We start from the raw sequence: 16,735 nt of genomic DNA on the forward strand, positions 1-16,735 counted from the left end.
TGACCCGGAAGTGTTCGCTGCGGGCCAAAATGGCGGCGGTGGTGAGGCGATGGCGGGAGCTCGGGAGGTAACGGCCGGGAGAGGGATCAATGTATAGGACAGGGCTATAGGGTAAATGTATAGGATACAGAGAGATGATTAATGTATATAATAGAAACAGGAGGAAATGTTCACCGGGGGGGGAGGGGTCATAACAGAGTGAGGGAATATCAGAGAGAGCGGGGGGGGGCATCAAATATAATGGAAGGGGGTGATGTTTATAATAGTCCCCCCTCCCCTCTCCCCCCTCCCCCCTCCCCCTCCCCCTCTCCCCCTCCTCCCTCACTCCCCCTCTCCCCCTCTCCCCCACTCCCCCTCCCCCCTCCCCCCTCCCCCTCCCCCTCCCCCTCTCCCCCTCCTCCCTCACTCCCCCTCTCCCCCTCCTCCCTCACTCCCCCTCTCCCCCCCTCCCTCACTCCCCCTCCCCCCTCCCCCTCCCCCTCTCCCCCTCCTCCCTCACTCCCCCTCTCCCCCCCTCCCTCACTCCCCCTCCCTCGTCCTCCTCCTCCTCCCCCTCCCTATTCCCCCTCCCCCTCCCTATTCCCCCCTCCCCCCTCCCCCCTCCCCCTCCCCCCTCCCTGCTCTCCTATGTCACCCTGCCTCCATTTCTCTCTCACACTTGCCCCTCTCTCTCTCTCTCTCTGTCTCTGTTCCAGGTGTGGATTCCGAGGCTCCAGGTCCTTCAGCAGTTCCGGTTATCCTGCAGTGCCACTGTCTGCCCCGCTCCCCAATCTCCCGATACCCATCTTCGCCACAGTCAGTGGACAGCACAAGTATGAGACCCGGATCACAGTGCTGGAGAATGGGCTGCGAGTCGCCTCCCAGGACAAATTTGGACAATTCTGCACAGTCGGAGGTCAGTGCCGGGCAGTGGGTGTTGAGTTACAGGTGGGATGAGAGGTCTGAGTTCACTGGGCCTCCTTATCCCATCGGACTGTCCAACTGTGAGACTCCTGTTAACTTCCACATGCCCCAATGTCACGATAATCCTTCCTTCTAAGCTCATGAGGAGTAATTTTTTCAGCTGTGAAATGCTTTGAATGAAATGCCCTGGAAGGACCAAACCCCAGGGATAAATTGAACTTCCCTTCCCCGAGGGAGTACTGTAGTGTTGGAGACACCATTTTAAATTAGAACTGTAATCAGTTGGATGTAGAAGATTCCTGATGGTATTTTGAAAAATAGGGCAGTTCTCGTAATCTGTTTGTATTTTTACTTAATGGAAACAATTGTAAGGAAAGCTTGTATTTTGGTGCATCTGCTGCCTCTGAATGTCACGGTAAAGGGAGCAGATGTTTGTGGATATGTTACCAATCAAGTGGCTGCTTTGTCCTGGATGGTGTTGAGCTTCTTGAGTTTTACTGGGGCTGCCCCCATCCAGGCAAGTGGTGAGTATCCCATCACACTCTGGACTTGTCTCCGGTAGACGGTGGACACACTCAGGGAGTTGGGGTGGGATACTGACTGTGGTTATTGAGCTTTTTGTACAAGCTGATCTCCCAGTCAGAACCTGCAAACTGTCAATTGGAGCGGAATCTGTTCCCCTCATCGATATCACCACTGAAACTGTGGTGCCACTGCAAATGCCATGAGCCAGCCTTGTGCCATCTTCACCTGTGTTGCTGTGGAGCTGTACGTTGTCACTGTACATGGGTGTTCACTGACTGTACATACACATACATATCCAGTTCTGGTTCCTCTCTACCCTGCCCCTCCACCTCAAACCCTGGCTTCGCTTTCTGTTCGCACCATTCTTTCTATCCCTGTCCCACTGATTCAAGGCATTTTCCCAACCTCACTCCCATCCTTGTGAACCCCTCCCAAAATTCTCTCACTCTTCCAGTGTGCTGTCCATGTCACACTTTCACCTGACTTTGCTGGTAACGGTTGACATCAGTCTCAGCTCTCCATCGTCTTGGGGATTTATTTTGGCCATATCAGGTCAGCTGCTGACTCCAAGCTCTCTTCTTAACGCAATCATGTCCTTCAGTTTTAGCAAACGCAGGATCGAGACATGAGGCAAAATATCCAAGCGGAATCTCCCACTTTATAGAAAAACTGGCGTTTTCAGTAAGTAACAATGGATTCACTCCATTTTTTATCTGGAATCTTAAAAGGATGGGTCAGGCACACACACATTTTAAAACAATACGTGCAGATGTTGTTTGAAAGTCAGTCCCTCAGCCAAGTGAAGACAGTTCACAAAAGAATGAGAAGTGAAAGGAGGACTTTCTTTTTAATTTGAGTTATACAGAAATCTGCAATGTGCTGCCTGAAGGGGTATTGGAAGCTGGATAATGGGAAAAATACCTGAAAAGAGAAATTTTCAGTTTCATGGGGAAACAGCAGGAGGAGTGGGGCTAACTGTTTGGATTGTTTAAGAGGCATCATAGATATAATGGGCAGAATGGCCACTTCCTGTGAGACCGTCAGTGACTATTCTCCACGTGATGCCAGACAGTGAACTTGGCTCCGCTATCATCTCACACCTCCCAGTGATATGGCCCTCATGGGGACCGTTCGTTATTTAAAAACATCAAAACATGGAGGTCAGGAGGCTGATTGGCCACAATTCAACTAAAGTCTAGATTAGAGTGGTGCTGGAAAAGCACAGCAGGTCTGGCAGCATCCGAGCATCAGGAAAATCAACATTTCAGGCAAAATCCCTTCATCTCGAGTCAGTCCCTCAGCCAAGTGAAGACTGTTAACAAAAGAATGAGAAGTGAAAGGAGAGCAAAAGCCCTTCGTCCTAATGAGGGGCTTTTGCCTGGAATGTCGATTCTCCTGCTCCTTGGATGCTGCCTGACCTGCTGTGCTTTTCCAGCACCATTCTAATGTAGATTGATTTCCAGCATCTGCAGTCCTCACTTTTGCCTGCACAATTCAACAAAATCCAGCCCCACCCCTCCCTCAACAAACCCAGCCCTAGCTTTGTGCAGGCCCCCCATGTCCTTTCACCTCATTGGTGGAGTCTGCACCAAACAGCACCAATGAGCATCTGGGGTCAGGAATGCCAAAGGTCTGCAAATGAATGAAGAAATGTCTCCATTTCTGAATCTGAAGTAGCTGACCAACCCCCCCCCCCCCCGAATGTGACCCTGGGTTCTCTCCGTCAGAATACACTGGTTTCTCACGCTCTATCTTATCAAGACCCTGAGGATTTTCAGATCTTTCAAGGTGATCACTTTGAATTCTTTCCAACAATCATGAAGGGTGGTGAGGAGGGGGGTGAGAACACAGCCTTGGGTTTTGTTTCCTGCCTTCCCAGCCAGTTTCATGAACACCGTTGTTGTTTCAGTCTGGGTGGTTTACTTCAAACTGAGTCTCATCAGTGAACATTGTTGTTAATCGATCATCTCCTATCCCTCTGTACCGTGTCCTCTGCCAGAGCTCACCTGCAGCCTGTTCAGCTGGAAGATAGAGCACAAGGGAATCATGTTTAAGATTCATGATTACACCAGGGACTTTGGAAATGGTGTGGGATGTTCCTTGTTTAATTGGTGGGGGACGAACTGGCAGCTTTGGAACTGTAATTGTGTTTTTGTCATCAGTCCACTGCACAGTTTGGCTCAAAAGATGAGATCCTGCACACACTGGAGAAACATGGGGGGATCTGCGATTGCCAGTCATCAAGGTCAGTGTCCTGCAGAATGATACCTGTGCTTGGAACCTTGTCAGTGAGTAACTCGGACAGCACGTGCTCAGGGGGCGATATTTGGGGGGGGTGTGGGGGTGGGGTGTGTGTGTGTGTGGGTGGGGTGTGTGTGTGTGTCGGTGGGGCCACAAGTGGAACAGTCCCTGTCATTTATTTTTTTTACTGTGCGTGGCCTGTTTGTCTCTGGTGCGCAGTTCCTTTTGATCACCTTGTGTGATCATGCACATGGTATTATAATTGGGATGGTTTGTGTGTAGCCTGCATGGTATCGTTCAGGTTAATGCTGTCAGTGAGCGCAGTTTACTGAGAGTGCTGGCTTCAGGTGGCAGAGGGTGTTAGTGCTGCGAGTAGACACTGGCCAGGTCCCAGAGGGCTGGCGAGGAGCTCATGTTGTTCCTCTTCAAGAAGGGAAAGAGGGGTAATCCAGGAAACTATAGACCAGTGAGTCTCCCATTGGTGCTTGGGTAACTGTTGGAGAGGACTGTTAGGATTTACACACATTTGGAAAAGCCTGCCTGAGTTAGGGACAGTCGGGGCTTTGTGCATGGCAAGTCAGGTCTTACTCATCTGATTGAATTTTATCGAAGTGGTGACAAAGATGATTGATGATGGTAGAACAGTGGATGTTATCTACATGGATTTTAGTAAGGCTTTCAACAACGCCCATCATGGTAGGCTCATCCAGGAGATTAAAATGCATGGGATCCATTGTGTCTTGGCCATGTGGATTCAGAATTGGCTTGTACATAGAAGGCAGAAGGTGATGATGGAAGGGTGTTTTTCTGGTTAGAGGTCTGTGACTAGTAGTGGTCTGCAGTGATCCGTACTGGGATCTCTGCTGTTTGTGATATATATCAATGACTGATGCATATGTAGGTGGATGGGTTAGTGAGTTTGCAGGTGATACAAACATCAGTAGAAGTGTGGATAGTGTAGAAGGTTGTCAAAGGATACAGTGGGATATAGATCAGTTGCAGATATGGGTAGAGAAATGGCAGGTGGAGTTTAATCTGGGTCAGTATAAGGTGCTGCACTTTAGGAGATCAAATGTTAAAGAAAAGTATACAGTTAATAGCAGGCCCCTGAACAGCATTGAGAGATCTTGGGGTTCAAGTCGATAGGACCCTGAAAGTGACACGTTGGTACATAGGGTGGTAAAGAAGGCTTATGGCATACTTGCCTTTATTTATTGGGGAATTGAAGTCTAAGAGTCAGGATTTCATGTTGCAGGTTTATAAGACTTTGGTTAGGCCTTACTTAAAGTATTGCATTCAGTTTTGGTTGCTGCATTCCAGGAAGGATGTGGAGGCTTTGGAGAGGGTGCAGAAGGGGTTCACCAGGATGCTGCCTGGATTAGAGGGTATGAGCTATAAGGAACGGCTAGAAAAACACTGGTTGTTTTCTCTGGAGTGACAGAAACTGATGGGAGACTTGATAAAAGTCGATAAAATTATGAGATGTATGGATTGGGTTGATGGTCAGAATATTTTTCCCAGAGTTGAAATGTGTAAAACTAGGGGGCATGTATTTAAGGTGAGAGGGGGAAATTTCAAAGGAAATGTAAGGGGCAAGCGAGTATTAGGAGTCTGGAAGGCGTTATCAGGAATGGTGATGGAGGTGGATATGATATGGGTATTTCAGGGACTTTTAGGTAGGCACATGAATATGCAAGGAATGGGGGAAGGTGGACCAAGAGCAGGCCGAAGGGTGTCATGTTCAGTACAACATTGTGGGCCGAAGGGCCTGTTGGTGTATGGTACTGCTGTATGAAAGCTGATGCTTGGAGGGAGGGAAGCAGGGTGTTCCAAGCTGGAAGGGCTGGCTCGGTGATATTAGTGCTCACACACCAGAGGCAGGTGAGCTCAGGGGAGCTGCAGTGGGTCTGCTGCGGGAACGGGACAGATGGGGCAGCTGGGTAAATACTTGGAGGAGAAAGCAATAAAAGGGATATCGAGCGATGAAGTGTGGGTGTGAAGAACATTGTCAGACTCGGTGTGGGTGTGAAGGGTTCTCAGTGATTGGGATAGATGGCGGTCTCCAATCCCGTTGCAGGGACACTACGATGTTTGCAGTTTCTGCCGAGGTGAAGGGTTTGGAGACGATGGTTAACCTCCTGGCTGATGTGGTCCTTCAACCGAGATTAACAGGTAACAGCAGCAGAGAGCTTCCCCTCGCTCTCCTCATTCACCGTGAGTGTGGGTTTTCACCAGCCACTCCGAGTCTGGGATTATGGAGTGCTCCCCATCCAGGTTTCGAGGGGCAGCTGTTGGAGGGGGGACTCTTTCCCCTCCTGTGGGCCCTGGAAGGAGTTACCAGCGTCCGCTGACTGGCTGCGTAATGAGCTGGAGATCTGTGAGAGTGGGAGCAGCTGAGGACAGTCCGTAGCAGCCCAGAGGTGAGGAGGAAGGGGCTGAATCCCCTCAGAGCTGAATGTCCACAGTGGGAGTTGCTCCTGGCTGTATGATGCCTGCCTGCCATTGTCTTTAATTGTTAACTGGCTGTGGGAGCCCAGCTATTACCCAGAAGGCAGTTTAGAGCCAACTGCATTGCTGTGGGACTGGAGTCACGTGGAAAGGATGGCAGATTCCTTCCCTGAAGGACACCAGTGACCCCAGGTGGGTTTTTCCAACAATTGACAATGGATTCATGGTCATCATTTGAGATTTTTATTGGATTCAAATTCCAGCATCTGCTGTGGCAGGATTTGAATCCATGGGTCACTGGATTAACGGCCCTCATCCTCCTCGTTCAGTTGGGGCTGTGGGGTCACTGGCTGTGGACACACCACACCCCCCTCCCACCACCGCACTCATGGCTCTGTCGATTTGTTTCCTCCTTCCCCCGCCCCCCCCAGATGAGGAGTTGGAGATGGTGCGGCTGTCGGTGCGTTTTGAGCTGGAAGATTTACAGATGCGACCGGACCCTGAGCCCCTCCTGACTGAGATGGTTCATGCGGTAAGGTGACTTTTCACAGAGCCCAGGCTGAAACAGGCCCAGGCCTCCAATGTCACCCCTGGAGCTCTGCTTCCTCCTGACAGCAATGTGCAGCCATCCCAAAGAAAGGAACATGTGCACTTTTGTAGCGCCTTTCGTCTAAATTGCTTGTAGCGAGTGAATTGGTTCTGGGGTGTGGTCATCAGTGGGATTCAGAACATATGAAGCCAAATTATTCACAAATAGCTGTGTGCTAATGCCCAGCGAGTCTGTCCACCTGAGTGACATTGTGGGGGGATAAATGTGGCACAGAGGTGACTTCTCCTCCTGTTCTTCAAAATAGTGGCCGTGGAATCTATTACATTCACTTGGACAACATGACAGTACCTCAGGGTTCAAAAGAGAGCATGTCAGACTGTGGCACTCCCTCAGCACTGACCCTCCAGCAGCGCGGCGCTCCCCCAGCACTGACCCTCGGGTGATCGTGCAAAACTTGCTGAATTGGAATCCTTTGCTCTTTTCTGCCCCAGCCCAAGCCGCTGAAATGTTTTGTCTTGATTGACTTTGTCAAACCCTTACTCATCCGAAACATCAGTCGATCACCCCTGACCGTGCTCGCTGTGTGGTCGTCCCAGCCTTGTCTGTGTATTCCTTGCTAGTCAGCAAATCCTTCCCAAACTGTGGGCACCAAACTCCGAGACTGCCTCCCGGAGCGTCCCCCGAGAACAGCGGGAAACCGATGAGCATCTATTTCTCCTGTTGCAACTTGCGCCACGTCACGACCTGCTGGTTTTTGGGCTGTGGGTGAGGGGTGATGGGGGAGTGTTGGAACAGAGGGTGAATGGTTTCTCATTTCTCTCACCAGGCAGCTTACCGGGACAATACAGTGGGGCTGCCCCGGCTCTGTCCCGTGGAGAACGTGGAGAAGATTGATCAGAAGCTGCTTCACTCCTTCCTGAGGAATTACTACACGGCAGACCGGCTGGTGCTGGCTGGGGTCGGGGTCGATCACGATCAACTGGTGCAATATGCCAAGAAATACCTCCAGGGTACACTGGCAACTCCACTCCACTGCACTGCCTACTCCAGGCGCCTTCACACACGTACACACCCTCCGCCACACACCCTTCCCCACGCACCCTCCCTCACATGATCACACCGTCCCTCACGCATCCTCCCCCAACCGCACCCTCCCTCAGGCATGCTCCCCCACACACCCTCCCTCAGGCACGCTCCCCCACACACCCTCCCTCAGGCACCCTCCTCCACACACCCTCCCTCAGGCACCCTCCTCCACACACCCTCCCTCAGGCACCCTCCCCCACACACCCTCCCTCAGGCACCCTCCCCCACACACCCTCCCTCAGGCACGCTCCCCCACACACCCTCCCTCAGGCACGCTCCCCCACACACCCTCCCTCAGGCACCCTCCCCCACACACCCTCCCTCAGGCACCCTCCCCCACACACCCTCCCTCAGGCACGCTCCTTCACACACCCTCCCAGATCACACATTCCCCCTCTCTCCCACCCACACACCCTCCCCCATACACACTCCCTCAGGTGAGCCCTCCCCCGACCGCGCATCCTCCCTCAGGCGCCCTCCCCCACACACACCCTCCTTCACACGCACTCCCCCACGTGCACACACTCCCTCAGACACACACTCCCACACGCGCATGCACTCCCCCGCGTGCGCACCGTCCCTCAGACGCACTCCCCCGCGTGCGCACACCCCCTCAGACGCGCACCCCGCGTGCGCACCGTCCCTCAGACGCACCTCCCCGCGTGCGCACACCCCCTCAGACGCACTCCCCCGCGTGCGCACACCCCCTCAGACGCGCACCCCCGCGTGCGCACACCCCCTCAGACGCACTCCCCCGCGTGCGCACACCCCCTCAGACGCGCACCCCCGCGTGCACACACCCCCTCAGACGCACTCCCCCGCGTGCACACACCCCCTCAGACGCGCACCCCCGCGTGCACACACCCCCTCAGACGCACTCCCCCGCGTGCACACACCCCCTCAGACGCGCACCCCCGCGTGCACACACCCCCTCAGACGCACTCCCCCGCGTGCACACACCCCCTCAGACGCGCACCCCCGCGTGCACACACCCCCTCAGACGCACTCCCCCGCGTGCACACACCCCCTCAGACGCACTCCCCCGCGTGCACACACCCCCTCAGACGCACTCCCCCGCGCACACACCCCCACGTGCACACACCCCCACGTGCACACACCCCCACGTGCACACCCCCCCCCACGTGCACACACTCCCACAATGCTGCTGTCCTTCCATCGTCTGCTCAATGCTATGGCCATCCAAACACCGCCCCTCCCCCCCCCAGCAATCAGAGTTCCATCATGGACTACCCCCCAGCTCCCACAGCCTCATCACAGGAGGCCATTCAGCCCATTGTGTCGGTGATATCACATTGGCAGCTCCACTTCCTGCTCTTTCGCCATTGAATCTGCTTCTATCGCCCCTGTCAGGCAACAGGTTACAGGTCAACAGAGTTCACAGAAGACAAAACAGCCTCTATCAGCTCATTGACCATCATTGCGACTGGATTAGTTCTTCCATTAGATCCCTTTAGGATGTTCACTCCCGCAGCTCAAAGGACATCATCAACTCTCTGCCTCGTTCCCATTCTGTGACACAACAGAGATTCAATTAAATATCTGATAGACAAGATCTCTGCAACACTCTGGTTCCCTCAGCACTGACCCTCGGACAGTGCCCACTCCCTCAGCACTGACCCTCCGACAGTGCCCACTCCCTCAGTACTGACCCTCCGACAGTGCCCACACCCTCAGCACTGACCCTCCGACAGTGCCCACTCCCTCAGCACTGACCCTCGGACAGTGCCCACACCCTCAGCACTGACCCTCGGACAGTGCCCACACCCTCAGCACTGACCCTCGGACAGTGCCCACTCCCTCAGCACTGACCCTCGGACAGTGCCCACTCCCTCAGCACTGACCCTCGGACAGTGCCCACACCCTCAGCACTGACCCTCGGACAGTGCCCACACCCTCAGCACTGACCCTCGGACAGTGCCCACACCCTCAGCACTGACCCTCGGACAGTGCCCACACCCTCAGCACTGACCCTCCGACAGTGCCCACACCCTCAGCACTGACCCTCCGACAGTGCCCACTCCCTCAGCACTGACCCTCCGACAGTGCCCACTCCCTCAGCACTGACCCTCCGACAGTGCCCACTCCCTCAGCACTGACCCTCCGACAGTGCCCACTCCCTCGGCACTGACCCTGTGACAGTGCCCACTCCCTCGGCACTGACCCTCCGACAGTGCGGCGTGCCTTCGGCCCTGCAGTGGTGCCGGTGCCCTAGGGTATGGCCTGTAGCTTGTGTCCCAGAGTGAGGTGTGTAAGCTCGAAGTGTTGTGCAGTGAGAACCCAGTTGCTGCTGTGTTCAGCCCGGAGTGTCCCTTTGGAACTCACCTCCTCGGACTGATCATTGTCTGTTTTATTTGCAACCACCCTGCAGGTTATACCCCAGTATGGGGGTCCGGAAAACCCACTGATGTTGACAGGTCAATCTCCCAGTACACAGGGGGAATCGTGAAGGTGAGTTGCTGCCTATCACCCTCCCAGGTTGGGCTCGGAATTCTCTGGGACGGTCGTCAAGTCTGTGCTGGTCTGCAGTTGCTGCACTGTGATTACACAGTAGGGGGAGGTAGAGAGCAGCTAGCACCATTGCTCCCCAAACCCTGTCTCTGTGTCTCTCTCTCTCTCACTTTCACCCCCTCAGCCTCTCCCCTCCCTCCCCCCTCCCAAACCTTCCGTCTCTCTCCCCCTCACCCCCTCCCCCTCCCCTCACTCCCCCTCCCCTCCCCCTTCACTCCCCCTCACCCCCCCCCCCCCCCCCCCGCCCCTCACTCCCCCCCCCCCCCCCCCCTTCCCCCTCACTCCCCAACCTGTGAGTTGTGCTCCGGCACTAAGGGCTGGGGTGGGGGAGATGTTGCTGGGTGAATGGTGGGTGGGTGGGGGGGGTGGTGTACAGGAATGGGTTCTGGGATATCGGAGATAGGGAGCAGAGCAGGGAAGGTGCTGAGTATCACTTCTCCTGATCTCTCGGACTCCTCAGGTGGAGAAGGACATGACGGATGTTAGCCTGGGACCCACGCCCATCCCCGAGCTGACCCACATCATGATTGGGCTTGAAAGCTGCTCCTTCCTGGTGAGTCCCTCTTCTCTCAGACACACCGTTTGTAGTTTTGTGTTGCCTTAGGGATGTGCTAACAGTGACAACTCTCAGAGATCAGTTTAGTTATCGATCAGCAACAGTGACTCGGGGCTGTTAGATTGTCACGAAACTCCAAGCAGCAGGCCGTGGAGGGAGGGCAGCCTGCTCCCCTTCTCTGCTCTGGGTCTGTATGTTACTGCAGTCTCCCCCTGATGGACACTGTCTCCCACTCCGTTTACATCAAACTGACTCGAGCAGCCCAGAACATGTCTCAATGCCAGTACCACCCCGGTAGTGCCTGTGCTGCGAGGTAAGGAGTCCGACTCTGACCTGTCTTTGTGACCTGCTCCTGCAGGTGTAAATGTGTGTCCACTGTCTCCCCTTCCCTGCCCGGCCTGCAGGCGTTAATCCCTGGGTTTAAGGCGAGAATGGGATTGTGAGTGGGTGGTCTACAGGGCTCTATGGGCAGTTTGATCGGGCCTTTGTGGAGCAGCTCAGTGTTTTTGAGGTTAATGGCCCTGATCGTTCCTCCCACATTGTGCCGAGATTCCATCAGACTCAGTACTCTGACATCGGGCATTGTCCTGAACCACGAGAAAATAGCTCCCTCTGCTCTCTCACACCGACATTAGAGCTCCCTCTGCGCCATCGAACACTGTGAGGGCAGAGTCAGGACAGGGTTCGATCCACGTTGGGGCTGGTCTCGCTGTTACAGACACTGAGACTGAATTGATTTGTTGACTTGATTTCAGGAGGACGATTTCATTCCCTTCGCTGTGCTGAACATGATGATGGGTGGTGGCGGCTCCTTCTCAGCCGGGGGTCCGGGGAAGGGAATGTTCACCAGACTCTACCTCAATGTCTTAAACAGGTCAGAGCTGCTCACCCGCATTTGTACCTGAGTCTCGTGGAGGCATGGGGAAGGGGACTACAGGAGAGGGGGGTGGGGGGGGAGACAGCTGTGTGGGACTGGGGATGTTGGAGCTCCGGAGTCTGAGGGGGTCGGACGTTGGGAAGGTATTTCCGTTGGTAGGAGAGGCTAGGACCCGGGGGCACAGCCTTAGAGGAAAGGGAAGACCGTTCAAAACAGAGAGAAGGAGAATCTCCTTCAGCCAGAGAGTGGGGAATCTGTGGAATTCACTGCCACAGGAGGCTGTGGGGGCCGGGTCAGTGAGGATATTTAAGACGGATATAGATAGGTTCCCGATTGTCAAAGGGATCAAAGGTTATGGGGGAGAAAGCAGGAGAATGGGGTTGAGAAACCTATCGGCCATGATAGAGTGACGGAGCAGGAGGCTGGGAGAACACTAGGCCAGGCAGCAGGAGGCTGGGAGAACACTAGGCCAGGCAGCAGCAGGAGCTGGAGAAGGGTTACACCAGAAACATTGACTTCTCCACCCCCTGCTGCTGCCTGGCCTAGTGTTCTCCCAGCCTCCTGCCTGTCCTTCCTGCTGCCTGGCCTAGTGTTCTCCCAGCCTCCTGCCTGTCTACCTCGGGTTCCAGCATCTGCAGTTTCTTTTGTCTCTAACCATGAGTGAATGGCGAAGCAGACCCGATGGGCTGAATGGCCTAATTTTGGTCCTATGGGCAGGGAGTGTGTTATTTCCCTGAGTGTTTCAGCATCGACAGAGTGGGCCATCTCCATCAAGACTGCTCTGCCATTCAATAACATCACGGCTGACCTTTCCCTGGCCTCAGCTCCGCTGACCCGGCCTCTCACCCTGACCCCTAATTCCTGTACTGTTCACAAATCGATCTTTGCCTTAACAACATTCAACAAAGTAGCCTCAGCTGCTTCACCGAGCAGGAACTCCCACAGGTTCATAACCCTTTGGGTGAAGAGGTTCCTTCTCCACTCAGCCTTATGTCTGCTCCCCCTTATTTTGAGGTTATGCCATCTCGATCCAGTTTCTCCTGTCAGTGGAAAGAACCTCCTGCTTCTAATCTATCCCCTTCATAATTTTATATGTTTCTATAACATCCACATTCATTCTTCTAAATTCCAATGAGTATAGCCCCAGTTTACTCAGTCTCTGCTCATAAACCAACCCTCTCAACTCTGGAATCAACCGCGTGAACCTCCTCTTCACCCCCTCCGGTGCCAGGACATCTTTCCTCAGGTAAGGAGACCAAAACTGTACACAGTACTCCAGGTGTGGCCTCACCAACACCCTATACAGCTGCAACATGACCTGGCGAAAGTGAGGACTGCAGATGCTGGAAACCAGAGTTTAGATCAGAGTGGTGCTGGAAAAGCACAGCAGGTCAGGCAGTATCCGAGGAGCAGGAAAATCAATGTTTCGGGCCTTACCCTGTCCCCTCTCGCTCTGGCACTGGCTGGGGCAGCCTGCACTACTGGGGTCTCCAACACAGAGCTCTAGCTGAGAGACCAGGAACAGCATTCCCCACAGCTAGCACACGGAGATACGGAGAGAGAATTTAAGGCTGTGATTTCTGATCTGTTGATGTGCTCCAGTCTCTTAAAGTCAAGTTGAAAACAACTCCGTAACTGGCTCCCTCTCTCTCTCTCCCACCCTCAGACACCACTGGATGTACAATGCCACAGCCTATCACCATAGCTATGAGGACACTGGCCTCCTGTGTATACATGCGAGTGCTGATCCAAGACAGGTACTGATCTGTTCTCTCTCACCAGGTGCCTTTTATAAACTGACTGCTGAGTTGTATCAGTTGGCCCCATTAAACGACTGTCATTTTATGAAATCCTCAGATTTATAATTCAGCTCCTCACCTGAAATTCTCTTCTCTTGGTGTTCCAGGTCAGGGAGATGGTGGAAATTATCACTCGGGAATTCATTATGATGACCGGCTCGGTAGGCGAGGTGAGTGCAGGTTTTGAGTAGTACGTGTGTCAGATGGGTGTTAGGGCAGCACAGACAGAGGTGAGGACAGAGCAACATAACACTGCGTGTCATTCTGTGTGACTGAAAGTGTTGCTGCGTCCTTATGCAAAGTGACTGCCTGCTACTTTCAGGATTCTTTGTCTTCCCAGCTTAGTTCAGTGGCTCTGACAGTCCCCTCCAAGACAGACCCCCTGCATTAATCCACACGGCCACAACATCAGCATCTAATCCATGCTGCTGGAGCTATCATCTCTCTGGGAAGGTCTTGAAACAGTTCCTCCTGATGGCTGTTAAATGTCCCACAGCTTAAGGTGACCTTTACTTGTAAGTGTGAGACAGAGATAGGGAGCTTTACTCTGTACCTCACGCTGTGCTGTCCCAGTCCGGGGAGTGTGAGATCGGACAGTGTCGATGAGAAATGAGGGTGTGTATTCGAGTAGCGCGGTGACAACTTGTTTGTTCTCAGATGGAGCTGGAACGAGCGAAGACCCAGCTGAAGTCGATGCTGATGATGAACCTGGAGTCACGGCCAGTTATATTCGAGGATGTTGGGCGGCAGGTTCTTGCGACAGGGAGCCGTAAACTGCCCCAGGAGCTGTGTACGCTGATCGGTGAGTAGGGATTAGACAGGAGCCTGTCTGTACTGTGTTCGGTCTGTCTGTTAAGATACCAATTAATCCACTGCCTGTGACACTTCCCCTTTCAGTCTTACAGCACCAGAGACTGCTTCGTCCACTGTGCTGGATCTCTGAAAGAGATTTCTAATTTGTTCCACTTCTGTGTTTTTCCTGTAAGTCCTGACAAGATTTTCTTTTGAAAGTTCCTGGTGAGTCTGCTTCCATTGCTCTTTCAACAGCAGCACTTTGTGTGAAATAAATCCTCCCCTCTTGGCTGTTTTATTGATTCTATTAGATTGGCAGTCCCAGCCCCTCTGCCACAGGAAACCGTTTCTCTTTATTTACTCCAACAAACCTCCTTCGCATTTTGCACACCTCAATGTTTTTTTTTGAAGAGGTGACAAAGAAGGTTAATGAAGGCAGAGTAATAAATGTTGTCTATGTGGACTTCAGCAAAGTGTTCGACAAGGTCCTGCACTGTAGACGGGTTGGTAAGGTTAGATCACATGGGATCCATGGGGAGGTAGCCAATTGGATACAAAATTGGTTTGAAGGTAGGAGACAGGGTGATGAATGAGGTTGCTTTTCAGACTGGAGGCCTGTGGTGTGCCACAAGGATCTGTGCTGGGTCCACTGCATTTCATTATTTATATAAATGATCTGAATGTGAATTTAGGAGGTATAGTTAGGAAGTTTGCAGATGACACCAAAATAAGTTGTGTGGTGGACAGCGAAGATGATCATCTAAGATTACAACAGGACCTTGATCAGATGGGCCAGTGCGCTGTGTGGGAGAGGGAGTTTAATTCAGATAAATGCAAGGTGCTGTATTTTGGAAAGGCAAATCAGGGCAGGACTTAACTCACTTCATGGTAAGGTCCTAGGGAGTGTTGCTGAACAAAGAGACCTTGGAGTGCAGGTTCATAGCTCCGTGAAAGTGGAGTCGCAGTTGGTTAGGATAGTGAAGAAGGCATTTGGTATGCTTTCCTTTATTGGTCAGAGTATTGAGTACAGGAGTTGGGAGGTTGCAGCTGCACAGGACATTGGTGTGGCCACTGTTGGAATATTGTGTGCAATTCTGGTCTCCTTCCTATCAGAAAGACGTTGTGAAACTTGAAAGGGTTCAGAAAAGATTTACAAAGATGTTGCCAGGGTTGGAGGATCTGAGCTACAGGGAGAGGCTGAACAGGCTGGGGCTGTTTTCCCTGGAGCATCGGAGGCTGAGGGGTGACCTTATAGAGGTTTATAAAATTATGAAGGGCATGGATAGGATAAATCGACAAAGTCTCTTCCCTGGGGTGGGGGGAGTCCAGAACTAGTGGGCAGAAGTTTAAGGTGAGAGGGGAAAGTGAGGGGTAACTTTTTTTACGCAGACGAGACTGAGTGGGTGGCACAAACTGCTAACAGAAGTGGTAAAGCCAGTACAGTTACAGCATTTACAAGGATCCGGATGGGTATATGAATAGGAAGAGTTTAGAGGGATATGGGTCAAATGGGACTAGATTAGGTTAGGATATCTGGGTCAGCATGGATGAGTTGGACTGAAGGGCCTGTTTCCTGTTGTACATCTCTATGGTTTCTAAGTCTCCACTTCTCCTTTGTGTTCTAAGGAAAGCAATTCCACCTTCTCCAGAATCTCCACATTCACTGAAGTTCCTGCTCCCTGGAAGTTCCAATAAATTTCTTCCATAGCTTTTTACCTGTCCAGCTGCTCCCAAATTCCTGGGACCCTCTCTCAGCCCAGTGAGGTTGACATGCTCACAATCTAATGGGGAACCCCCTTGTGTTTCCAGGTGAGGTAAGCGCAGACGACATCAAGAGGGTCACAATGAAAATGTTACGCAGCAAGCCAGCTGTGGCGGCCCTGGGAGACCTCAGTGATTTGCCAACGTATGAGCACATCCAGCACGCACTGACCAGCAAGGACGGTCGCCTCCCCCGCATCTATCGGCTGTTCCGGTGAGTGGGACCTGCTCCCGGTCCCCAGCTGATGAACAAACACACTACACCTTGAAGCTGTGCATCTGTGAGCTGCTTGAGGTGGACAGAGAGGGGTAATTGTGTGTAATTGGACTGGGCTGGGAGGGGGGACAGAACACAGTGTGGGTGAAAAGTGGTCTAATGTACTTGATTTTATATCAAGATAGCAAGATCAAACCTGCTTTGAAATGCTTGGATGTGTCTTTACTTTGTGATGCTGCTAGTCACCAGCTGCTGGACTGAGATCGTTCTGTGGTAATGCACAATACTATTCTGTCCAGTTGTATAAATTTTTATTGTACTAATGCCCAAGGCCTCCTGGGACTTTGTTTCATATTGGAGATGTGTAATACCCATCTAATGATGGATTTAATTTGAGAGTGCTAGCCTTTTCTGCCAGATATAGATATGAAGTTGCTGCATGTGCCACCCA

At 52.7% G+C, this 16,735-nt stretch overlaps 1 protein-coding gene across 1 annotated transcript; it reads left to right on the forward strand.

Moving 5' to 3' along the window:
• Positions 1 to 10: 10 nt before the first annotated feature.
• pmpca (peptidase, mitochondrial processing subunit alpha) lies at positions 11 to 16,608 on the forward strand. The gene is made up of 14 exons (XM_060841634.1): positions 11 to 67; positions 696 to 895; positions 2,030 to 2,109; positions 3,591 to 3,673; positions 5,747 to 5,841; positions 6,549 to 6,649; positions 7,494 to 7,677; positions 10,143 to 10,222; positions 10,743 to 10,835; positions 11,594 to 11,712; positions 13,382 to 13,472; positions 13,622 to 13,684; positions 14,172 to 14,316; positions 16,116 to 16,608. Exons 1-14 carry the CDS (start codon positions 30 to 32, stop codon positions 16,283 to 16,285), a joined length of 1,542 nt encoding a protein of 513 aa, XP_060697617.1. The 5' UTR covers positions 11 to 29; the 3' UTR covers positions 16,286 to 16,608.
• The last annotated feature ends 127 nt before the right edge of the window (positions 16,609 to 16,735 follow it).

Source organism: Hemiscyllium ocellatum, chromosome 21, assembly GCF_020745735.1.
Source record: "Hemiscyllium ocellatum isolate sHemOce1 chromosome 21, sHemOce1.pat.X.cur, whole genome shotgun sequence".
NCBI classification, from domain to species: domain Eukaryota; kingdom Metazoa; phylum Chordata; class Chondrichthyes; order Orectolobiformes; family Hemiscylliidae; genus Hemiscyllium; species Hemiscyllium ocellatum.